General features: G+C 43.6%; 1 protein-coding gene across 2 annotated transcripts in view; it reads right to left on the minus strand.

Moving 5' to 3' along the window:
• Nucleotides 1-27353, minus strand: part of LOC126175404 (patched domain-containing protein 3) — a 410507-nt gene that overhangs the window by 130920 nt on the left and 252234 nt on the right. For both annotated transcript variants that reach the window (XM_049922197.1, XM_049922198.1), the window contains one exon: nt 17286-17585. In XM_049922197.1, the coding sequence (XP_049778154.1) occupies nt 17286-17562 (277 nt within the window). In that variant the 5' untranslated portion in view covers nt 17563-17585. The remainder of the gene's footprint in view (nt 1-17285; nt 17586-27353) is intronic.

Raw genomic sequence — 27353 nt, forward strand, 5'->3', positions numbered from 1 at the left:
AGCTACTTCTCTGCATAGTCTCCGCTCGGACTTAGATATTTGTCGTAGCGTGGTACCAACTTACCAGTACCTTTGTCATAGAAGGCATTCCCTACGCTGGTCTGTAGCTCGTTATCTGCGCCAAAATTCTAATTCTGTTCTCATAGCCAGCGGTTCATGCGAGCGAAGGGATGAAAATCAGAGGGAGACAAATCCGGGCTGTATGGTGGATGGTCAAACACTACCCTTCGATAAAGATGCGGGATCGACTTCGTTACATCTGCAGTGAGCGGCCGCGAATTGTTACGTTACGTGGGCTCCATGAAATCAGGCGAGACTTCTCCGACGGCTGTTCATACTTGGTGGGAGTTATCTTTACATATTGACTGTGCGTTAAGAAATGAAAAATGCAGGGTGATGCGGTAGACAAAAATGTCACAGACACTGTTCGACCGACACATCTGCACAAACTTCACCGGATTTTCACTGTGATTTTAATTTCGCGATCGGAAGTTGAAAAAAAAAAAAAAAGACCTTGTAATATTTGGTTGTTGTAGGTGGGGTACTAAACCACGAAATAGTGGGTCAGTGAGGCAATCGGTACTGCTTATTTCTAACAACCGATTTTATACAATGCTGGAGCAATTTTCAATGCATTTCAAATGTTACCTACAACCACTTCTTAGAAAAGGAAGCCAACTATACACATTGAGCGTTGTTACAAAACATGTTTCCGCTGCACCAGTCCTCTCCCTAGAGAGACCTACTTCACCCACACCCTGTACCCCCATTTAAAATCAGCCTGTGCACTATACTTATTGCTTGTAATCATTTGATTGCTGGATGCCTTATATTTGAATAGGCAGAAATTGACGGGCTTCAAGCAGCCAATGCTTTATGTCTGAACACTGCCACTAGCAATAATAATAATAATATCACCATGCATGTGCTGCAGTTACGTAGTATTCATTTTGTAGTTACTGTTCTGTCGTGCTGTCGATTCGTTCACATATCTATTGCAATGCGAATAATGAAGCTATTTCTGGTCGTTTGTGGGAACTACCTATGATTAGGTGAAGGGAGTTTCAAGGGATATATGAGAATATGCAACGTAGTTCTCTGAATTTTACTGTCGAAGGTTCATAGTACAAAGTAAAAAGTATGTAAGGCATATTATGTTCATACATTCGTTTCACAAGCTGCAACCTTCACCAAATGATACTCTTTTAAAAATAAATGCAATTGTTGGTAACTTATTTAATAGCGATAATAATAACTATCTTTTATCAATAATTTAGTTTGTGACCGAAATCCAGTTGAAGCCTTACATTTTACGCCTCATGAGGTAATTACTGCACCTACGGGAAGAGCAGTACGCCAATTTTGCTAGGCACGTTTCAGTTCAAGAATTCAGAGAATGACTTTCTCCTGGCGCTGGCTTCTGATGTCAGCACTGACCCGGAGCTGGAGAAATCAGTGCCAGCTTCCAGGCAGTCTTTCGTCTGCAGTGACCCCACATAAAAATTGCTTCTGAGAAGTGAGAGGTCCAACCAGTCATCATCTCGGAATAGATTTTTTTTCATAGGATCTGCTTTCCCTTTTTCCTTCCCATTGGCGTGGGGCTCGGGTTCGATCCTTATTATCGTCCCATGTTCTATTTTTGTATCGCTCTCTAGTTCGGTTTTAGGAACCCAAACTATGAACACATCAACCGCTTGAATTTGCGCGCGGAACCGCTTGATTGGCTAACTTCAATGATAATTAACTCGGAAGCGGCGCAATACATGGAATTTTTCCTTAATAATTATTTCCACTGTTTCTGACCACTCTATACGTTGTGAATCAAGGACTGTGGGGAAAATGGCAGAAAAAAGAGAAGTGTTCAATATCTGACCTTACAGAAAGAAATTACAAATGTTATGTAAGAAACTGCAGGGAAAAAAATGTGTAAAACACTAACTCGAAGAAAGAACATAGTGTACTGTAGGGGGAACATAGAAATCGGAATACTTACGAAATAACTGGGGACACTGCTCTGAGATGAAGAGGCTGGCAGAGCAGACACCAGATGTTAAAAGCTGATTCGTGTTTGTCACGTTTGTTTGAACAGCTCTCCTCATTTTACGATTGGTCTTATGCACGTTATCGTGACAAAGAATGTTTGTCGGAGAATTATACTTCTCTTTTTGCCGAATTCTATAATCTCAACAATAAGAGACATTACTCAGAATAATAGTAGTAGGTAACACGAATCGCAACCAATACGGTAATAAGACTATGGCTTCGAAGTCTATCATCTACCATCAGTGAGCCTGTTAGCATTGTATAAGCATGAAGGTGTTGTTTCCTGTTATGTAGAAATTCCGTTCGTTAAACATGGAGCAATTCTAGGACTAAATGAGAAGAAAGCACCTGTAATGTCTCAGCGGTTATGAAACCGTTCCGCTAATAGCAACGGTTGATTTATGAAAGCGAGCTTACTCAAACATAATTTGCTTTCGTCATCTCCGATTTCCATTGATATGGCACGGTTTCTGAAATTACTGAGCGCGGAAATGCATTCCCGTGTTAAACATTGGTATTATTCCTGACGCAAGTGCTTTGTTTACACAACGCAGACAGAGGGAGCAATTCGGCACGGCTGCTTGTTTAACGGTAATTAATTTTCACCCGTAAAGGATTTCAGCACTTTGTTGTAGACAGGGTAGATTTCTGGAATGTGTTTCGTCGTGTGCCACACATCTGTCACAGACAGGAAGTTCAAAAACTTGTTTCTGTAAGTGATGCTTGATAAAAAACACACACACTTAACTATACTTGTGCAACAGAATTAAAGGATAAATATTTAGAAACCCCGTAACTGTGTCTCATTGAGACGCAGAAGATTAAAATTTGGCTCAAAGGTGCCTACAACCCTTCTCTGTAATGGTTCAAAGGTGTGGTGTTGTGCAACGTCAACCTCGCGCTCGACGACTCTTCAAACAGCAAAGTATCGACACTTGTAAAAAAAGGCCAGAGCTCAGAAGTTCATGTGACGTGTAACGGGGGATAGTGATGTCACATTGACACCACATTTCACAGTAATTATGCCCAATGCCACCTTCGTGAGAAGACGGAAAGGTGGTCACACGCCCTTCTCACCCACATTTCGCCCCTTCTTTTGACTCCTCTGTGACGCAGGTCAGTACTGCGACGCCAGTGTTGAAATTAAGCAGTTTTCTTATGGGTGACTGAGGAAAACAGTTCAGCATTTCGGACATACTGCCGCCATTGTAGCAGCAGTAGCCGATCTAACAAGTGCGTTAGACACTTGTCTTATATAGGCGTTGCGCCGTATCTGTCTGTTTACATATCTCCGTATTTGAATAAGCAAGCCTACACCAGTTTCTTTGGCGCTTCAGTGTACAAACTCCTATAACTACTACATCCGTTCACCGCAAGATATGATGTGTGACAGAATGTATGCAGTGTGTTGGAAACCTTTAGAATGAAGGTTATAGAGACATAAGAGAATTCTAAACTGAGTCTTCTGAGATAATAAACTAATGATCAGAAATGAATATATCAGGAAAGACTGTCGGTATATCAATATAAAATTTTCTTCTCCTACATCTTACCTGGACTCGAGTTGTTGGTATGTATCTGTAGCTACGTTTTCCTCCTCCTGCTTCATTCACCCTATTGTGCGTCTGGAAACACTTGTGCCTACTGCCACCCTCACCAGCATACTTTTAATATCAGTTTTACTCATTCATTTGTCTATTCATGAAGTTAATACTCTGCACACCGTCTCAGTTACTTAATTATGAAGTACTTACTAAGAAAAACTTTTGAAAAATGCTCAGATTTTTAGTTCTACATTCTCTCCGCACAGAGATGCTCCGTCGGTTGTGGCACTGTCCGTTTGCACGCTCTTACACGGCTGCTATTCGAGGGATAGAATCTGCTGGCCACACCAGAGCACTGATGTAGAGGAGTGCTATTCAACGGTCACGGCAATGACCCCGTAAGAAGGTGTGCATAAAAGGCCAGCACTCCCAGATTGTTTACATGAGTCAGCTGGTGGGGATGGGTGGACTTGCGTGACGAGGCAGAGGCCCGTGACAAGGAGCAACAGCTGTGTTTGCCCGCTATGCAACACATCGCTTGCTCAGCTCAACTCAAGTTGACGGGGCATGCAAGAGCCGAGTGATGATACTTCAGTGGAGCAGATACGTGAGCCGAAAGAGCAGAAGGAGGAAAGGACTCTAATACTGAAATCCCGGTACTACGTGGCGACTCACAGAATGTAAACATTCGGGTGTCCGACGGAGAAAATGCAACTACGAGCAAACCAGGATGGCTTCATTATTCCCTGAAAAGATTTTTCTCAAATTCCCAGCTTTTTCCATACTGTAATTACAAATTTCCCTGAACCACTAATTTGCTATATGTGAGAGGAAGTTATATTTTATTAGTTTTTTTGGCCAGATATGAAACTTTTTCAGTTGCCACGTCATGTATTATTCAAAGTTCAGCTAGGATTTACAGTTTTATCGACACTTATGTAAACTGTAAGGTTGTCGCCCCTGGGAATTTGTTGGTTACTGTCGTCCTTCACATTTTATCTGTGTATAAGCTCAAGAGTTACGGCAACTGAAGGTGGAGGGAAGGAGAAAGGAAAGGAAAGAGGAGGAACTACTGACTCAGCTGCAACAGGACTTTACACGGAATCAGCGGAAACGAGTGAGGCTGTGTTCGAACCCATGATCTTCTGCTTACTGGACAGTTGCGTAAACCACTACGCCATCCGGGTACAGTGTTTATCGCAGTTGCGCAGACTACCTCGGCACGCCTTTCGGCCGAACCTCACTCCCACCTAGCGGCACCTATTCGCAGGAGCGAGCATGGCGAACGTGGATGGGGACTGCGAACACTTGGCGCAGTGGTTAATGCAGCTGCCCAGTAAGCAGAAGATCACGGGTTCGAACAACAGCCTGGCGTACGTTTTCACTCGTCGCCTCTGATACCGCATAAGTCCCGCTGCAGCTGACATCAATAGTTTCTCCGTTTCCTCTGTTTTGTGCCCCTCCCCTTCCACCTTCAATTTACATAACATGTATCACAGCTGCAGATTCCGCATTCATATAACCTCACGAATGTTTCCCGCAGGAATATGTTTCGAACTGCTTTCGCTGGAATGAAATATGAACAAATTTTGATAGCAACGATGCATCATATTTCACACCTGACTGTCTTCATACTTTGATAAAATGAAATGAAATGAGCGTATGGCATCGTTGTCCGGGAGGTCCCTATTCGGGGAAGTTCGGCCGCCAAGTGCAGGTCTTATTTCATTCGACGCCACATTGGGCGACTTGCGCGCCGGTGATGAGGATGAAACGATGATGAGGACAACACAACACCCAGGCCCCGAGCGGAGAAAATCTCCAACCCAGCAGGGAATCGAACCCGGGCCCCGCTTGCTTAGGAGGTGAGCACGTTACCACCCAGCTAAGCAGGCAAACATACTTTGCTAATTTTTTACATGAAGCAGGACACTGTGAGAAAGTCACCAAAGTCCTACTTTGCATAGAAATTGGTAAAAAGAAGAACCAAAGCAAAAATATTCAACTCTGATCCACAAAATTCCTGTGTGCTGGTTGACAATGCCACGTCGTTTAAATATCTCAGAGTAACGCCACAAAGCTATATGAAATAGAACGGGCGTATGAGGACTATGTTAGGGAAGGTGATTGGTTGACTTCGGTATATCGGGAGAATTGTGGGAAAGTGGGGTTCATCTCTTGAGACCGCTTATAGGACGCTAGCGCGAACTATTCTTGGGTGCTGCTCGAGGGTTTGGGATCCATACCAGATCGGAATAAAAGAAGAAATCGAATCAATTCAGAGCGGGCTGCTAGATTTGTCACTAATAACTTCGAACAATTCGAACAACATGTGTCACGGAGATGCTTCCCTGGAGGGGAGGGGACTTTCTTTTCGGGTAAGACTATTCAGAAAAGTTAGTGAGTCGACTTTTGAAGCTGACTGCATAACTGTTCTACTGATGCCAACATAAAGTTCATGTAAGGATCCCGAAATAAGACACGAGACGTTAGGGCTTGTTTGGAGGGATATAGACAGTCGTTTTTCCCTCGCTCTGTTTGCTAGTAGAACAGAAAAGGAAATGACCAGTAGTGGTACTGGGTAGCCTCCGTCACGCACCGTACGGTGGTACGCCGAGTATATATATATATATATATATATATATATATATATATATATATATATATATATGCTGATGTAGATGTAAACCCACGTCCGTCCGCAAGCAATGATTGGCAGCAACACTGTCTGCGTGCCACATCGTCATCTGATGGGGTACCTGAAGAGGGCGGGGTGCACACATGAACTACACTTACCTGAACAGGCAGACACGTGAGGGTATCTGACGTTATTGCACGTGTAATTCCTTATTTACTCACCCTCACTCACAGTAAAAAGATTACTGATATCTGAGCCTGCCTGCAAGAAACAGGTAGCGAATAATAAACCGTTTCATATAAATCTGCCATTTTTATACCATGAATAATAAAGCCTTTCATACCTCCCTAACAAACGATTTTTGGACCTATGCACGTATGAAACTTCTGTGTCATTTTTGTTGTCAACAATGAATCCATAACAACGAGTGTTTTTATAAACCTCGCATTTCTTTAAAAAAAAATTCCCGACAGGAAGACACTGATATACAAATATGAAAGTTCGCATCTGCCTCACATAGTAGACTTCGGATCATGATACAGCATTAAGATTTCGGTCTTATTGAGGATCGTGCATAATAATACATAATTTCCTAAGAAGTCAGATTATTCCATAAAATTTCGGTCATTTAGCCGCATAAATTTGACTTCTTCTTCTAAAGTTTCGGCTGAATACCGTCCAGCCATCTTCAGAGTGAGCCGAGGCGGCTAACGCTCCAGCACTTGCTCCGTCCTTTTTCACACGAGGATCGAACCACTGCGTATGAGGCCAAAGATACACAAGGCGCCAGAGACGTTGATGGGCGGCAGAGAGGTGTAACATATGCATGGAATTAAAGCTATGGCTGCGCAGCGTTTCACACGGTGATACCGATGTGTGACGGAGAGCTGCACCGTCGCGACGTATTTGTGATTTAATTACAGAAATCACCGGATTCCATGATTTGTCCAAGCTGAAGCCGCTATCTCTGTTAATTAAATTCGTCGCCAACCGAATTTCGATTAGTTCTTTCATTACTGAGTCCCAGAAAGATGAAGTCGAGGCTAAAATTTCGACGTTATAGTGCTCCGCCACCGCAGATTTATTAGGCTGTAAGAGACGTGTGTACCTACGGTACAGTCCAGGAGAGATGTACAGAGCACCGGAAGTAAACCCGTCTCTTAGAACCTAATAAATCTACGGAGGCGGAGCACTATGTTGACACTGGGCGCTCTATGGTGTATTTTAGCCTCGTCTTCATCTTTCTGGGACTCAGTAGTGAAAGAAGTAATCGAAATTCTGTTGGCGAAGAATTTAATTAACAGAGCTTGGACAAATCATGGAATCCGGTGATTTCTGTAATTAAATCACAAATACGTCGTGACGGTGCAGCTCTCCGTCACACATCGATATCACCGTGTGGAACGACAGCGCAGCCATAGATTTAATTTCCATGCGTATGTTACACCTCTCTGCCTCCCATCGACGTCTCTGGCGCCTTATGTATCTTTGGTCTCATACACATTGGTTCGATCCTCGGGTGGAAAAGAACGGAGCAAGTGGTGGAGTGTTAGTCACCTGGGCTCACTATGAAGATGGCTGGACGGTATTCAGCCAAAATATTAGAAGAAGCAGAATTTATTCGGCTGCACGCCCGAAATTTTATGAAACAGTATTTACGCCGCGAAAACATGATGATGTATAAGTCAGATTAAGTTGGGGTTGTTTTTGGGGAAGGAGACCAGACAGCGAGGTCATCGGTCTCATCGGATTAAGGAAGGAAGTCGGCCGTGCCCTTTCGGAGGAACCATCCCGGCATTTGCCTGGAGTGATTTAGGGAAATCACGGAAAACCTAAATCAGGATGGCCGGACGCGGGATTGAACCGTCGTCCTCCCGAATGCGAGTCCAGTGTCTAACCACTGCGCCACCTCGCTCGGTAGTCAGATTAATTTTGCCCTTAATCCGTACAGGGTGTTATAAGTGGTTCTCATTCCCCAAAAACAATCTAATTTAATATACGGGGCGCTTCAAGCTTGTTGTATGTCTGGAGTTGTACGGAAACCAATATGGGGGAAGCAGGCTCCAATCTTCGCATACACTCCAGCCTGTTGCTCACACTCTGGCAGGTGCTGTATCGGCTTTTGGCGAACTAGACGTGTTAGGTGCGGCTTTGGACAGTAGTTCGAGAAAATTAGCATTTCATACTAGAATGTCATCAATAACTGCTCCCCGAACTGTGCACAGACTAATGAACAAGAGCGAGCTCAAGTGAATTCAGCTGATATCTAAAGTAAGGTTGCATTAAGTGTTTCGTGAGGCACAGAAAAGTAGTCAACGAGACACCAGTGACATCAAGAATATTCAGTGACTGATCCTGAGACTCGATACTGAGATTAAGTTCGAACAAAGTAGCGCGGTACTACACGCCTGCAGAATTGAAACTAGGCTACACCGTGCCGCGGCCGTGAGAAGGCGTCCCAAAATATCCGTTCCTCTGTTTCTCCTGATGGCTGCGTTTGGACGAAAACATACCGGTTTACTGTACCTTTCTCACTCGCACCTTCGTTGCAGTTTATGTTAGTGGTACATCAAATTTTCCTTACCACAAATTTAAGTATTTTATTCGTATCCCACACTACGCGTTTTACAAATTCATTCCATTACATTTAGGTATTTAAGCTAGGCGACAGAGTTTTTCCACCAATCTTGTAATCGAGTACAATCAGGTTCTTTTTTTAAGGGAATTGTTTTGCATGGATCCACAGTCCAGCTACATTTCCTAGCATTCGTTGAGCGACAACACTTTCTTGCAGAGAAAAATGTCGTCAGCGAAAGTTCGAGAGTGCTGCTGATTTTATCTTATGAATGGTTAATATATATTAGCGGCACTCATACGGCTCCTTGAAGCACACTGGATGTTTTATTCCCCTGGGCTGAACCAGTCAAAAATGTGTTGAGCCAGACTCGCTTTTACGTGCGATCGTAGCCAGATTTTTACGTGTGGACGCAGCCAGGTTGTAAGTCGAGAACGTGGTATCCTTCTGCAGATCGTTTACTACATTGACTGGAATGGAATGCGTTGCATCATGAAGCAGCAGTCCGATATTTTCAAACTTTGCGCAGATATTCATCGCACAACGACACGTCATAACCGACACCAGGGCGAAAAGGTACTGTACTACAGGCGTCATTTTCCATTTTTAATGCAAAATGCTCTGGTCTGGAGCGTCGAACGGAAGGAAGATATATATTGCTACCACAGCTAATGGTTGGTATGAGTGTGAGGCGTGGCATGTAAAAATATATGATGACGACCGATATCAGTATCGAATCCACAGTTATCGGGATTGCTAGACTCATTGGTTAACAGCCACGAAGGCATTTCACCTCTACGGTACTCTGACATAAGATATCCCTAGCACCACTATTGCTGAGGGTGGGGATGAAAATGGGTGACATAAAAAAATGACTCTAAAACTCGTGCAGCAATTTCAACCAAATTTAGTATGTACGTACTCGGCACATTATTTGTATAAAAATTATGTAAGGGTAAGATATCTCTGCCGCCTCCAGAAGTGGGAAGTGAGGATAAAAGCGCTGACATGCAAAAATGTGTGAAAATGGCCCGTTCGTTTGTCTTTGCTGTATTTAGTCGACATGGAATACATTATAAGTACACAGATGGAACATGTGTACAAATGTACGTGAAATATGTGAAACGTATGTGATACATATGCAGGGTATTTGAGTATTACAGGTAAAAACGAAATTGGTGAGTAGAACACAATGAAACAAGCAAATAGTCCAGTAAACCTAGGTACGTATGCGCAAGTGCAGTCATTCCAACGTTACCACGCTGTTAGTGGTAAACAGCATTCGCCTGATTTTATCATCATTCCATATAGCTAAGTACTGGTAAGTAAGTTTGGGCAACAAGTGCGTTAGTGGTAGCTCGCTAATACCACGGCCTTCCATCTCCTCCAAATGGAAGCCTTGGGAATTGTTAGTGCGGGGGTGCTTAAAAATTTTGGCGAATTACAGCCCTGTTGCTAGGACCGATGAATTCCGGGAACGCATTTTGAATTATTATCATTGAATCCGCAATACGTCCGGTATTTCTGAACCTGTAGGGGCAGCGGTGAGGGGGCGTTCTGAAGCCAGCCTTCGCGTGGAACGGTTGCCATATTGAACACTCGTTGTAATGTTCAAAAATGGCTCTGAGCACTATGGTACTTAACTTCTGAGGTCATCAGTCCCCTAGAACTTAGAACTACTTAAACTTAACTAACCTAAGGACATCACACACATCCATGCCCGAGGCAGGATTCGAACCTGCGACCGTAGCGGTAGCGCGGTTCCAGACTGTAGCGCCTAGAACCGCTCGGCTACCCCGGCTGGCCGTTGTAATGTGTTTGTCCTCAAGTTCATATCTGCATATCCTCGGGGGCTCTGGTATAAAGGATTCACGTACTCATTCGTAATAAGCCAAGTCGGGGAACCATCGGTTTCCTAACCCTCGTTTATTAGGATTATTTGCTTATTGCACTGTGCTCTACTCACCCCTTTCATTTGCAGATATAATAGTGAAACATCAAATACAAGGTTATTGTAAAAAATTAAAGCGATTTCATAAATTCACTACATTAACTGACACATTGACACAAAACTCAGCATTTAGAAAAACTCAAAAAGTTTTGTATTGTTGCAGCCGCACTTCAGATTTCCGTCGCGACAGCGCAACAGGGAGCAGTTAGGCGAGATGGTGACAGGTGCCGAGAAAGCGTACGTTGTGCTTGAAATGCGTTCATATCAGACAGCCGTAACAGTGCATGGAAACTTCAGAGCAAAGTTCAATAAAGTCTGCCGACTGCTAACTCCATTCGGCGATGGTATGCGCAGTTTAGAGCTTCAGGATGCCTCTGCGAGTGGAAATCAACAGGTCGCCTGCAGTGAATAAAGAAGCTGTTGACCGTTCGCATGTATTCGCAGCTCACAGAAGTTGACGAACAGAGCAAGCACAGATCTGAACATACAACAACCGACCGTTTGGAAGATCTTAAGGAAAAGCTACAAGCCTTAGTTCCCGAAGACAAAATCAGACGCTTTAAATTTTCAGCACAATTGCAACAGCTATGGAAGATGGTGGGTTTTGTGGAAAACTCATCTTCTGTGAGGAAGCAACATTTTTTTGTGAGTAGCACAGTGAACAGACACAATGTGCGAATCTGGGAAACAGAGAATCCCCACAATATGGTGTAGCACATTTAGAATTCACCAAAAGTTAATGTTTTCTGTGCAGTCTCATCGTTTAAAGACTCTGGCCAATTTTTCTTCTGAGAAAAGACCGTCACAGGACACCTGTATCTGGACACGCTGGAAAATCGGCTCCCGCCATTACTGGAGACCGAAGTATGGACTTCGTCTGCCAACAGGGTAGTGGCCCACCCCACTTTCATCATGATGTTTATGACTTGTTAAACAGGAAACTGATGATCAGCAACTCGTTTCATCAAGTCCACGCTCTCCCGACGTAACCTGATGCGATGTTTTTTGTGTGTGACATTACGTTAAGGATTCCGTGTTCCGCCTCCTCTACCAACTAACATACCAGAACTGCGAGCTCACAATAACTGTGCTTTCGAACAGATTCATAGGGTTTCAGTATTAAAGAAAGGACAGCAATCAGTCGCAAAAAATTCGTCATTTGCTGGAGCAGATCTAGACTTCGACTGTCTCATAGTCATCACCGGTGCAGTTGCCAACAAGTGACACATTTCCCAACGTGTTAGCGTACAAAAAGTAATACATGATATGGAAATGCTTGTGACTGACAGAGAACGCATGTCCTTTTCTTAATACTGAATTTCTCAACAGTCGCTACGCACAGAGGGATTCTAATGGATTCCAGTCTAGTTAAAACTGATAGGGAAATGCATCTCTGAACGTGGTAGGAGTTTGATTATCGACTTGATATCTGCAGAATCAGTAGGAGGCACATATGGAGCACTTTTAATACGTCAAAAAAACTTTTTGAGCTTGTCCCTGTGTGTGCAAAGCCCTGTGACAATATGTCCAATAAAACAGGGTGTTTATAAATGAATATCGGGGTTTTAACCTCTTCATAATATTTATTATATTAAACTTACAGTTATAAATGATATGCCAAATGAAAGAGCAACTCAAACAGTTTCACCAAGAACCTTATAAATGTTCAATGTGAGCACCATTTGTCACACGGCACACATCAAGTCTATAGCTAAGTTATTCCCAAACGTTAATAAGTGTGTCTTCAGTGATTGTAGCAACAGCTGCTTCAAACCGGTTTCTTAATTCAGGGAGGTCTGCTGGTAGCGGAGGCACGTACACACAATCCTTGATGAAGCTCCAAAGGAAAAAATCGCATGGCGTTAGGTCGGGTGAACGTGGAGGCCATGCAGAGCAACCCCTGTCATTGGGCCCCAGCGCTTGGGTACAGTGAAGTTCAAGCAATCGCGTACTTCGCTATGCCAGTGCTCACATCGAACATTTATAAGGTTCTTGATAAAACTGTTTGAGTTGCTCTTTCATTTGGCATATTATCTATAACTGTAAATTTAATGTAATAAATATTATAAAGCGTTAAAACCCCGATATTCATTTATAAACACCTTGTATAGCTGCAGAAAATCTGTGAAATCGCTTCAATCATTTACGGTAACCGTGTATATGTGTGAAATGGATTTTACATATTCATATGCGGGATGAAGCTGCAGGCGCAAAGCTAGTTCGTCCTAAATCTGGGTGTTCCACCGTGGATTTGAACCGCATTCCTCTCGAATACACGTTCAGTGTCTTACTTCGACACCAACTCTTTCGGCACCTGACTGGTAAGATGAAAGTGTGGCGATAATTGGTACAAAGGAGATGATGAGGCATAAATAACACAAAAACTTACTTGCTCACGGATCGATATGACCGTTGCTCGGAGAATGGTCGTTTACGACTGCTTGCTGGATGCTGTCCTGATTATAAACTGCGATTCTGAGCGGAAAAAATGGGGAGCTTTCGACACGACTAAGAGTGTTGCTGGCAGCTTTCTCCCAGCCCGCTCGCTACCTGTGTTAGCCGGCCAGATCCTGCACTCTAGCTGATCGGGCTGCGGCATCACATTCGGACTTCTAATTCCCTCCTCCTGTAGACGTTTGCGTCGCCGTGGCGAGCAATGCAGTTCGCGGATGTCACGATTGCCTATGGGAAGGTACGCCAGAAGATTGTATCGGAATGCAGGAAACCCTGCAGTAACTGGGAGCTTACTATGAGTATAAATAAATGTAACGTATTACGGATAAGTAGGAGAAGAGATCCAGTGTTGCACGATTATGCTATTGGAGAAAAATTGTTGGAAACAGAGATAGCAGTAAAATACCTAAGAGCAACCGTTCGAAGTGACCCTAAACCAGATGACGGCATAGTTTTCGGAAGAGCAGATGCAAAAGATTTAGCTTCATCGGAACTTAAAGGAATGTATTTTACCCGGGAAGAAGTGGCTTGCAAAACACTCGTTTGACCGATTCTTGAAATACAGGACCCTATTGGACTGGAGCACTAGAAGGGAGAAAAAGAGAGGGAGGGAGAGAGAGAGAGAGAGAGAGAGAGAGAGAGAGAGAGAGAGAGATGTGTGTGGTGGAGGGGGGGGGGAGCCAACGAAGAGCGACTCGTTTCCTCTTTTTATCTCATTCTCATCTTTAGTAACATATTTTCATGTATATTCAGTGCTTTGTGTGATTTCTCTAACGGTTCTTTTAGACCGTCCACAGCCTCTTTCACTTCACTGTCAAATGCATCCCCTAAGCTCTTTTAAAAAAAAAACTTCCCACATAGCTACAGCTGCTTCCAATAGTCTGCACTAAGTCACACTGGGATACGCTAAATCTGATCTACAGTGAAATAAACTGGGGGAGAATCTAATGAAAAACGCTGGTCCTTCTGCCAGTAAGCACAGTGAGTTGTCCGAAACAGTTGGCGCAGTGGTTACAAGAGACTGAACTCAAATTCGGGAAGGTGGCCATTTACATTGCCGTATGTTTTGGCTTCCCTAAATACAAGGTGGTTGTAATTAAAGTTTCGCTACTTAAGAGGACCCCATGAAAAACGAGCTATCGCAGCACAATAAAACTTCTTGGAAGTATTGTAAAGACATACAGAAGAGAAATAACAAATAAACCATTTAATGAAACATATTTTAATTTCCACATGAAAGGGTAACATTTCGTAATCGCGTACCATAGCTACGTTCCAAGTTACAAATGTTGCTCAATGTGACGACCCTCTGCGTTCAAGACAGCCTAAAACCGCACTAGAGAGACCATTTCACAATCGTTCGCAGCACTTTTCTAACAGTGGACCATGGAAAGTTCAGCTGTTGCTACACAGCTCGTGCACTAGTTCAAGATCGCACATTGCGTCCAGCGTTCTCAGACATGGCGACAGTAACTTCTTCAATAACCTGTGCGGTAATTGGCCGTCAGCCTCTCCCAGTAGCTATTCCCAAATGGCCAGTTAATTCGAACTTCCGATACATGATCTTCCACTTCGTACAGAAAGAGGACCTCTCCGTAGTCATTTAGTGCGTTGATACTCACGTAGAACAGCAGCACTATTGTTGATGTTTTAATAATACATCTTTACAAGTAAAGCTCTGCTCACTTTGTCCAGACGCATATTGACTGTCTGCAGCTGTGATGTACACTGATGCTCGTGTTTCTACCCAACGTCGCCGCACCAGTACCGGCGCCTAACGGCAACTCATGACACAAACACGACTAACAATGCAAATCCTGCAGCGCACAGTCAGAACATCATTCCTATAAAATTGGGTATACCTAGACGATAAACAGTTTCCTGTCTACACTGGCGCAAGTAGCGAAAGTTTAATTAAAGCCACCCTGTAGCTTAAACCAAAACCCATGGCCTCTTCCTGCTTCTTATCAGTTAAAGCAATACCAAAAGCTACTGTACGATACCAGATTCCTGCAAGAAGCCGAAATAAATCTCTGACGTATCGAATACCTTAGTCTATAAATTTATAAAATTATAATATAAATGCATACGTTAGATTCGAATGCTCTACTGATATGAACTCGAGATGTTCTGTCAGATCCCGGGGGGATATTCTTATTGGGTCATCTTTAAGAGTAAAAGAACAATTTTAATATGGGAAGAGAGAAAACTATGTTCTACTCACCTAGCACATTTGAAGATCAGGTCTGAAATTGGCAGTCATGTAAGCTATGAAAAAGAAGTTATGCAAAGTCATGGTAGTGCCTACTAAGCTCTGCTCATATGAAATCTTGGTGCCCACCCAAAAGGATATGAGAAGGATGCAGGCTGTGAAAATGAAATTTATCTGTGGTGTTAAATGGTGCACCAGAAAAAATCGTTTCAGAAATGAAGACATTAGGAACGAGTAACAAGTTACAAGTTCACTACACAAGAAAATAGACCTAAAAAGAGAAAGATGGTGGGAACATGTAGACTGCATGAAAATAGATTTCCTAAACAAATTATTGGCTACAAGTCTAGAGAGAGACGAGACAGAGGGGAAGATCACCGAGCAGATGGCTGGACCTTTTTCAGCAGGACAGGTGAAATCACCTAATCCGCAAAGATGGTAGTACCTTTGAAGAAGAAGGGATGAAGTTTGGGTTTAACGTCCCGTCAACACCGAGGATATTAGAGACAGAGCACAATCTCGGATTGTGTCAAGGATAGGGAAGGAAATCGGCTGTGCCCTATCAAAGGTACAGCCCGGAATTTGCCTGGAGCGATTTAGGGAGATCACAGACAACTAAGTCTGGATGGCCGTCCTCGGACTAGAGCCCTCTTCCTTCCGAATCGAATCCAGTGTGCTAACCAATGCGCCACCTCGCTCGGTTAGCACCTTGGAGGTCTACACTTTAATGACTACTTGTCTCTCCATTTGCCGTTCTCTCCGTCTCTCTCTAATTGTAATCAAGGTCCCTTTCAAGAAATTTTATTCATAGAATTGTACCGGGTGATCAAAAAGTCGGTATAAATTTGAAAACTTAATAATGACATGGAGTTTTATTAGAACCAAAAAAGAAAACAAAGTTCACAAAATTTCCGACAGATCTCTTGCGCGCGTCTTTTGCTGATGATCGTGTGCTCAGCCGCCACTTTCGTCATGCTTGGCCTCCTATGTCCCCAGACCTCAGTCCGTGCGATTATTGGCTTTGGGGTTACCTGAAGTCGCAAGTGTATCGTGATCGACCGACATCTCTAGGGATGCTGAAAGACAATATCCGACGCCAATGTCTCACCATAACTCCGGACATGCTTTACAGTGCTGTTCACATTATTCCTCGACTACAGCTGTTGTTGAGGAACTATGGTGGACATATTGAGCATTTCCTGTAAAGAACATCATCTTTGCTTTGTCTTACTTTGTGATGCTAATTATTGCTATTCTGATCAGATGAAGCACCATCTGTCGGACATTTTTTGAACTTTTGTATTTTTTTGGTTCTAATAAAACCCCATGTCATTCCAAGCACGTGTGTCAATTTGTACCTCTCTATCTACATTATTCCGTATTATTCCGTGATTTATTCAGTTTTCAAATTTATACTGACTTTTTGATCACCCGGTATTTGCTAGAACTAAGTTCAGTGTATCGATCTTTAATTATGAATGACAATGAAACGCTAAAATGTGAATGTAATGCATCTTGCAAGGTAGTCCAAGATATGCTAAATACCATTCAAAAAGTCCGCGCTAATCGAGTAATACCTTGACGTTGCTTAGTTGACAGTTCCGGTAATTGAGACACTGGGCCTCTTTTATTGGTATGGAAGTGAATATGACTTACACAACGCCTTGTTTACCAATAATGTGTCCAATTGACGTGTCTAGGTGAGTAGAATATAGTTTTCTGTCTTCCCACATTAACGTTGCAATGTTACTGTTAAAGATGCCCCCAGTAACAATACCCCTCGGGAGCTGACAGAACATCTCGAGTGATTCCCCGCGTGTTCAACCAGTTGCGAGTCTTTTGTGCTGCCATCGCTCGTCGGTACTGACCGGGCCGGGTGATGCGTCCCACGTTGAAGCGGCTGGTGTAGTTGGGCTTGAAGTACTGCTCGACAATGGCGCGTTCGGCCTTGCCCTCGCCGTTGACGGGGCTGAACAGGTACTCGGGGTCGATCTCGTAGCGCATGCGCTGGTAGCCCGTGGCGAACAGCCCCGACAGCAGGATCGGCACCACGATGAAGTACCCCGGCCGGCGGCCCACCAGCAGCCCCAGCCGGTAGAAGCCGCGGTTCAGAGCCGAATCCACCCACGTCAGTCCGCAGCCCATCTCCACAGGTGCTCGCTCGTGCTCTGCGAAGAAACCGAAGGGGCAGCTTGGTGATCACTGGATACAAAACAATTATACTATTAAAAACACATAAATACTAAATTTTAATGTAGTAAAATTTTCAGTGGCCTTTCACCATGTTTTGTGAGCAACTGGCTGGGACAGTGAAAATTTTACGGTTATAAAAATACACTGACGGAAAAGAAATCGCAACACCAAGAAGGAATTGTGCGACATAAACGAAAGTTGGTACGCGTGTTTCTACATCTGGAAGATGGAGTCTCTTCAGATTCCACGCCAGTCGCGTAAGAATAGCGGCTCTATGAGGACACAAATCGGGTGTGATTTAAATAGACCTTACAACGGTCGTGAGCGTTAGTTACCGTTGAAGCTGGAAGTAGTTAGCTGATGTCAGTCAATAATGTCTTTAAGGCAACGAAGATGCCACGTCAACACTGATTTTGAACGAGGTCGCGTAATAGCGATACTAGAAACTGGATGTTCCTTCTGAGACATTGTAGAAAGACTTGGCAGGAATATAGCCGCTGTACATGATTGGTGGCAGCAGTGGTTACGAGAGTGTACGGTCGAAGCAGACCGGGCTCCAGATGGCCACATGGCATTGTCCAGAGAGAAGGCCATCATGTTCGACGAATGGCTGTGGTGCATGGTACTGCATCTGCCACAGCAATGTGAGCAGCAGTTGGCACCACCGTGACACAACAAACTGCTAACAATCGGTTACTTCAAGGACAGCTCTGAGCCAGACGCCCTGTCGCGTGCGTTCCACTGACCTCCACTGACCCCAAACCACTGTCTTTTGCGACTTCAGCGGTGTCAAGCGAGAGCTCACTGAAAGCCAGGGCGGAGCTCTGTTGTGTTTTCTGTAAAAAGCTGGCTCTCCCTCGGTGGCAGTGATGCCTGTGTGTTGGTTAGAACGAGGCCACTTGAGGACCTGCAACAAACCTCTCTACGTGCTAGACTCGCTGGACCTCCATCTGGAGCTATCGTCTGGGGTAGGATTCCGTATGACAGCAGGAGCACTCTCGTGGTTACCCCACGCATGCTGACTGCAAATTTGTATGTCAGTCTGGTGATGCGATCAGTTGTGCTGCCATTCATGAACAACATTCCAATGGATGTTTTCCAATAGAATAACGCGCACCCACATACCGTTGTTGTAATCGAACTTGCTCAACAGACGGTCGACACGTTGCTTTCGCCTGCCCGATCACCAGATATGTCTTCAATCCAGCACATACGGGACATCAGCGTATGACAGCACTAGCGCCATCCACAGACAACATTAACCGTTCCTGTATTGGCCGACCAAGTGCAACGGATATGAAACTCCATCCCGCAAACTGACATCCGGCAGCTGTACAACGCAATGCATGCACGTTTGCGTGATTGCGTCAGCGTTCTGGCGGCTGCCGCGGTTCGTAATGTACCAGCATTTCACATTTGCAATCGCTCATCTCGCGCTTACGTTAACTTGTGATCTCACAATGTTAATCGTGTAAATATCTTACCTAGACAGATGTGTTCCACAAATTTCTACATTAACAATTTTTGGTGCTGCAATTTTTTCAGTGTACATTTACACAAATACATGTCTTTAGCGTAGGCGCGCATAACTAGTTTTCGGTCGGACGACGGAAGTCAGTATGCATTCAGCTTTTGTAAATCGGACGAGAACAGTTGGCACCATGTCTGTTTTGTGGATTGGTTGGGTGATAAACCTAGGCAACGCGAAAGATAGGAACGAGATGATAGGAAGCCTTTGAAATGTAATGGTACAGGAAAGAAATAATGGGAACCTAAATGTATAAGTCGGGGGAATATTTGAACTGTGATCTTCCCGAATATAAGCCCAGTGTATGACGTCGGCGCCACCTCACACGGTGAAAAAAAAAAACGAAAACTTCAAAACAGTGTCAGAAGGTATAATATGTAAGTTTTGGAAGGTAAAACAAAGGCAATCAGGAACGTTTTATACTGTTAACCAGTGTCGGCAACCATAGGCCACCAGCAGAACTAAAAAAAAAAATACCTGGTTACTTTGTTTAAGCACATGGGATAACATAGAAATAAAGAATAAAATAACATTTCATTTAAACTGAAGTGCTGTTTTAAACTGGATACGTCACAGAGTACAAGTCCTACAAGAGATCTGTCTCCCCAATCCTTATGCTCAGCATACGACTATTCTAATAGTTGACTTACAACATAATGAGAGCAGGCACTCTAAATACCGCCGACTGCAGTATCTGTTTTCAATGAAATATATTATTCAATAATATTAAGTGGAAGTTATTGAAAGGATCGTGGTACATATTGTGATAACTGATGTTGTTGTGGTCTTCAGTCCTGAGACTGGTTTGATGCAGCTCTCCATGCTACTCTATCCTGTGCAAGCTTCTTCATCTCCCAGTACCTACTGCAACCTACATCCTTCAGAATCTGCTTAGTGTATTCATCTCTTGGTCTCCCCCTACGATTTTTACCCTCCACGCTGCCCTCCAATACTACATTGGTGATCCCTTGATGCCTCAGAACATGTCCTACCAACCGATCCCTTCTTCTGGTCAAGTTGTGCCACAAACTTCTCTTCTCCCCAATCCTATTCAATACTTCCTCATTAGTTATGTGATCTACCCATCTAATCTTCAGCATTCTTCTGTAGCACCACATTTCGAAAGCTTCTATTCTCTTCTTGTCCAAACTATTTACCGTCCATGTTTCACTTCCATACATGGCTACACTCCATACAAACACTTTCAGAAATGACTTCCTGACACTTAAATCTATACTCGATGTTAACAAATTTCTCTTCTTCAGAAACGATTTCCTTGCCATTGCCAGTCTGATAACTGATACGAAAAAAAAAACATTTATTCCATAACGAACAGAGAGTAGGGTGCGTCGACATTCGAAAGCTAGGTGGTACTCGCTTATTAGTGGTCGAGGTGCACCCACTTGGTTGGAGCGCATCGCTGGGTGATTGCTGCTGTGGTTAGCAGAACGGGTGGAGGCAACTCATGCCGGCCACCTTTAGCAGATCGTCATATATATCACAGTAAGTGGTCGCAGTAAATTCATTTTTTCCGCTGAGAAGTTATTGGATTCTGTGGTTTTCACTGTCTAAACTTCAAGTTAACTAGGACATCAACTTTTGAACTATTGAACACGGCGAAAGAAACATAGTGGGACACAAAATGAAATGGAACGCGTGGCCTAATCTCTCTAAGTAGGCGCAGGAGATAAGGCCTAATAAGCTCAGAAGAGGATGGTGATTTTATTGAGTATTTAAAATATGGAAATATGCATTTAACTTTACAAGACGACACAACTGTTAAAATGTGGTGTGATCTTCTGCGACATTAGACCTGTAGGTAGATAACTATCCGTTTCAAAACCGAAATACGCTCTGCAAGAACTAAGCTGCAGACGAGTGTGTCCCGGTTCATTTACGTGTTCGGAATCTCATCCTCCGTGCCGCGAGAAATAAATGTGATGTCTGCGCCTGTTGTGAGCCCCCTTAATCGCGTAGATCTCGGTGGCTTTTAAAGAGCCGGGGAGAGGAGAGAGGTTTATGGGGCTGGCTCGGTGCGGGCTGGCATCATCTTTCTGCCTGTCTGCCCGTCCCCACCCGCAGTCTCTGGTCTACCTGCGGCCGCGCTGACGTAACAGAACCAGTTCCTCTGGAACCCGCACCCGGTTTCCAGGTCAGGCGCCCGCCGCTCGCCGGGAACCTTAATTGGAGGATTTATAAACTGCTCATCTCCCTCTCTCTGCCAGGTTGACGACAGAGGGACGCACGGAGACTTACCGACGTTCGCTCGCGCAGCTCTATCCCCTCGCCGTCTCATATCACTATTGCTTTTATCGTTCTGTTTCTATAAAACACAGTGTTCATTTGATTGCTCTAGCCAGAAAAGTTCCTAAGACATTTTAGAAAGATGATGATTTGCAGTTTCGAAATACTTTTGAAAAATAGTGAATTGGCCCAATATCTGTACTCCATATCGTCAAAACTAGCGGCCTAAGTGAAACAACAGAAGATCCTCAGGTAGAAAACAGTTACTGGACATGAGTAACGATTATTTTATCTAGGTCAACATTAACTTCATCAATACTGTAAACTGCACCCTGGCCATGTGCGACGCCCTTTCAACATATTGTTTTTTGCATGAATTGCGTGCTTTCTTGCGTTGCATACTTTTTAAGCAGATAATATAGATCTAGATACAGAGGATCATAGTTAGAGGTACGTACTGTATATGTAGTTTTTCATACGCGAGGATAATAAGTTGTTTGCCCGAACTGCTGGTCAAAAATGGTTCTAATGGCTTTAAGCACTATGGGACTTAACGTCTGAGGTCATCAGTCCCTTAGACTTAGAACTACTTAAACCTAACTAACCTAAGGACATCACACACATCCACGCCCGAGGAAGGATTCGAACCTACGACCGTAGCAGCAGCGCGGTTACGGACTGAAGCGCCTAGAACCGCTCGGCCACAGCGGCCGGCAACTGCTAGTCTTAGCTAAGATATTGTGCCACATTTTGATTTTTGAAAAATGTTTCTATACTTCCGAGCCATAATCACTGGGTCTTTTATATCATAGTTACTACAGTATTATGTTCAGCTGTACGACGCTTTAATCGTTTCAGCGGGGTAGCCTGTCATCAGCAATAATATTATTACACTTTTTCCAATGGTTTTTGTTTCCGTGCATACTTTCCACAAATAAAAAAAAGTAGCACGAACATTGTCCAAGTCTTTATTAATGGCACTAGTACATGTCAAACTTTGAATTACACATTAGAGACTACACCGCCTGTATGATGAAACAAAAGTCATGTGGCACATACGGTGATGCTAATGATTGTTGTGCTTCACGAGCAGTTTTGTTGCTTGAATTCTCGAAACTTATAAACTGGGCAACTAATTATTTCCTCCTTGTTGAACTTATGCTCGTGTCCACTGATAATCCTTGTCGTTCTTCGCATTCCAAAGCTCTCATTGGCTCAATATTACTAGCAAAATCATACGTTTCTGTTGCAAAATAGTTGTTTTTCGACTACTCAATCACTTCCTTCAATATGGGTGCAATGTTTTGAAGCACCCTGCATATTTACACATGCTAATTAGTCGAATATCGGTCGTAGATCTGACATAATCATGTAACATTCCGTTTTACTCGACAACCAATCGTGAAGTTGGGCGTAAGAGATTGTACCTCATTCTCTGTTTCTCACAACACGCCTCTTTAATCTGAGCAATACTCTTTCCTGCTCGGGTATCCTCATTGAACTGGAAATCGGACGCCATTTCTAACCCACCTTCCGGAAAATATAGCACTAAGCCTGTTACAGACATTAAAACTACAGTGAGGCGTAGTTTCGTCATGCTGTAACTATGTTGTCTCAAAAAACAGTCAAGAACATGTTTTTCCTGGAACTGAGACAAAATGTTGCAGGTAAGCGCGGCGGATTGGTGTCCCAAGAAACCTCAGATAACCCACTTCACTACCTTCAAGTGGTAACGATTGCATCAGACGCTGAGAAAAAATCGTCCTGCTTTAAGGCGATCAAAGTATTGGCTCAATCGTTATCCCACCGCTCTCGACCACACAGCGTGTCAGTTTTTGACTAAAAACAACTGATAAGAAAGAATTAGCTTACAGAACACTTTTCGGACAGATTCTTGAGCACTGATGGTCGATCTAGAACTCTTATTAAGTTATATTAATATAAGAGGTAGTGGAAATGTAACGAAGCGAAGCGTTTTGCTTCGGGATAGTTGAGTCAGCGTAAGGGTGTTATGAAAGAGCTCAACAAATATCAATTGCAGACGCTACAGGAGAGGCGCTGCGCTTCACGGAGAGCTCTATTGTTGTATTTCAGAGAACGTACAAGTGCCTATGCGAAAATCAGAGAAATCCACAGGGAAGGAACCGCATATAGTTTTTGGTGGCCTTTGAGCTTCAAGCTTTGGTGTTCCATTACACATAGCGCTGGAGTAGAGCTGCTTATCAGTAACAGATAAGACAGTCATGGAAGTTTTCTAATAATCTGCATGACTTTTTTTACTGCCATTCTGTTTGGGGAATGACAAGGTAAATGCAGTCGAATCTCCTCTCCGTCGAATACTGTTTTAAGAAACATTAAGCCAACGGTATTATATTTTGCGAGATAACTTTTTTACGAGGGTCAGTCAAAAAGTAATGCCTCCTATTTTTTTCTACGTTTAATTGTCAGGAAATTTAAATGCAATTACATAGGTTGAAAACCACAACATTGAGGATCATTTTGTCATTTTTCAATGTAATCTCCGCCCATCTCTACAGTTTTGGTCCATCTTTGAACAAGGGCATGTATCCCAGCACGGTAAAAATCACAGCTCTGCTTCCTAAGCCATTGACGCACGGATGTTTTGACGGCCTCCTCATCTTCAAAATGAATCCCACGATGAGCTTCTTTTAGTGGCCCGAACAGATGGAAGTCTGATGGTGCCAGGTCAGGGCTGTATGGGGGATGAGGCAAAACTTCCCATCCAATTTTGACAATCTCGTCAGAGGTGTGACGACTGGTGTGTGGTCTTGCATTGTCATGCAAAAGAAGAACATCTGCCATTGATTTTGTTGGGCGAACTCGCTGAAGACGTGCTTTAAGTTTGTTGAGGGTTGTGACGTATTGAACAGAATTTATTGTGCATCCCTGCTCCAAAAAATCAACCAGAATCACACCCTCTGTATCCCAGAAGACTGTTGCCATAACTTTCCCTGCCGATCGCACAGTTTTGAATTTTTTCTTCCTCGGCGAGCTTGTGTGACGCCACTCCATTGACTGCCTCTTTGATTCGGGTTCAAAAAAATGCACCCATGTTTCGTCCCCGGTCACAATTTTTTTCAGAAACTCATCTCCCTCCAAACGGAAGCGCTGCAAGTGTTGGGAGGCTATTGTTTTCCTTGCCTCTTTATTCTGATCGGTTAACATTCTTGGAACCCACCGTGCACAAACTTTTGAGTACCCCAATTGTTTAATATTCGTGATCACACTGCCTTTACTAAGAGAAATAATGCGACACACTTCATCTGAAGTCACCCGACGGTCACCACGAATGATGTCATCAACTTGCTGAATGTTGTGTGGAGTCACTGCACTCACCGGCCTGCCGCTCCGCTTTTCGTCAGTCAACGGTGTTTGCCCTTCAGCTTCCTTACAACGACGAACCCATCGTCTAACAGTGCTGACATCCACTGTCGCAACACCATACACCTTCTTCAGTCTTTCATGAATGCGTATGGGCGTTTCACCTTCTGCATTCAAGAATTCAATCACACAACGCTGTCTCAAACGAACATCGATGTCGGCCATCTTACAAACTTCTGCTGTGCTGCCACCTGTTGACACAGAAAGTTACTACTGCAGTGGATTGCAGAAGAAGGTTTGAGGAATGGCGCCAAATTCAAATTTTTCACTTAACTTAATTTCTTTAAGTAGAAAAAAAATGGGAGGCATTACTTTTTGACCGACCCTCGTATTTGATTTATATTCATTGTATCGGCTGAGCTGTGTGATTAATATAATTTCTTCCATGACGATAAAGTGCCGCAATGATAGTCGTAACTCGGGAGAAAATGAAATCTTTTCGGTTGTGGTTTGCGTCACGATTAGTATACTGATGAAATTTTCTCAGGTTATCAGCCGAGTCGTGGCGTTGTGTTGCCGCAACATTTCTACAAGTTTCCTACCAGTTGTCTTCAGGCGAAGATAACCCGAGAAGATTTCATGAATGAAAATCGCCGAGAAGGCCATCATTTCCATATAACTAATATATTACTTAATATTATCCAACAGCCTTTGGTCCATATGACCCATAAGCGATATTACGTGTCATGTACCTAGTTCCTCTTCTATTCTGTAGATGTTTTATCTCAGTTTCATCAGATTAATACACTGTCGTTTATCTTTCTCGGTACACATTTTTCCTAAGACGCCAAATGACAAAAAAGAAAAAAGAAAAGGATACGCTCCGGATCAACTCTTCAGGCTACATGACGTGAAATGGGAACACTGACAGCTGAGAAAATGTGTTGAGTTCCAGTGTCAACTACTCCAAACTCTATTTGTGGGTGGGTTGGGGAAGGGGGTGACTTTGGTCTTGTGATTTATTTAATGCAGATCGCCACGATTTTCTGTCTTGTATGGGTCTCTTGTACGTGAAACAAACAGGAAGGTGAGTAGTTTCTGGTTATTTCAAACACGTGTATAATTTTCTGAAGTCATTTTAACACATTATTTGAAGCTAACTCTGTGATCAAGCCTCGTAGAAAATACTCTGACAACTATCTTGTTCCAACTGCGACAGTGATCATCAGTATGGAACGGCATATGGCTGACAACAAACATCTTCTGGCCAAAAATGGTTCAAATGGCTCTGAGCACTATGGGACTCAACTGCTGTGGCCATAAGTCCCCTAGAATTTAGAACTACTTAAACCTAACTAACCTAAGGACATCACACACATCCATGCCCGAGGCAGGATTCGAACCTGTGACCGTAGCGGTCGTGCGGTTCCAGACTGTAGCGCCTTTAACCACTCGGCCATTCCGGCCGGCTCTTCTGGCCAATCATGTTAGCTTTCCAAAGCTGAAGCCTATGCTTTCCTATGAAACAGCTGCTCGATATTCTCCACGACGCTGTGTGCTCTAGGTTCCAGTCCTCAACCCGAAGACAGGAGAGGGAATGAAACCTGAGTATCATGCGGGACAACACACCACAATGTGCGTTCCGCTACGGAGGCAGAAAACTGACGTTTATAAAACATTAAATCCACTTCTAAATCTCAAAATACAGGGTGATTCAAAAATATGTATCAGACTTCACAGCACTATGTCCTCTAGATGACTGGAAACAGAAATATCGGGTGAATTTTAGCTTACGTACCGAAACTCAATCTTGGCTCCAGTTGTGTTGCCGATTCATGTGGTTCCTAGTAGGGGTGTGTACGGTACAGCTAGCTCGTTCAGTACTCAGAATACGTCGAAGAACAAGAAGGAAGACGAGGGTCAACGACCCGTCAACATCGAATTCTTTAGAGACTGAGCACAAGCACGCAACGTTTCAAGGACGGGCAAGGAAATCCGCCGTGCCCTTTCAAAGGAACCAATCCGAAATTTGTCTGGAGCGATTTAAGGAAATCACGGAAAATCTAAAGCTGGATGACCAGACGGGTATGTTAACCGTCGTATCCCCGAATGCGAGTCCGGTGGGCTAACAACTGCACCACCCTGCTTGATCAAGTGCGTCGAGTCGAGATGCTATCACAGCAAGAAGAAGTGTTTTATATTTCCGTTTAATTAGGTGCATTGCTCGGCGCGATTTCCATCGACGTTACAGAATCAAAGATGGATCGGGCATATAGAGCATACGGATATTGTACGGCACTGTTGACTTCCAAGGTCATCTGACCCCACGGTATGTGATTTCTTTTATGGGACTTCGTCAAGACATGCGCTACGTACTTCTCCTTGCAGAAAAACTTTGGTGAATTTCGATGCCCCATGGCAACAGCAGACTTGTTCGCAAAAGTATGGCACGAGTTGGACTATCATTTGGATGTACATCAGTGAGAGGGTATAACGATTGTTTATGAAAGGTGTATTAAGAATTTGATCGTAAACGTAATTGTAAAAAGTTCGACAAACCACCAAGGGAGCATACTAACGAAATCTCCTAATGAGGTTATGGAAGGCTTGTGACAAAGTCGGTAGTTAT

The sequence above is a fragment of the Schistocerca cancellata genome, chromosome 3, assembly GCF_023864275.1.
Source record: "Schistocerca cancellata isolate TAMUIC-IGC-003103 chromosome 3, iqSchCanc2.1, whole genome shotgun sequence".
Taxonomy (NCBI): Eukaryota; Metazoa; Arthropoda; class Insecta; order Orthoptera; family Acrididae; genus Schistocerca; species Schistocerca cancellata.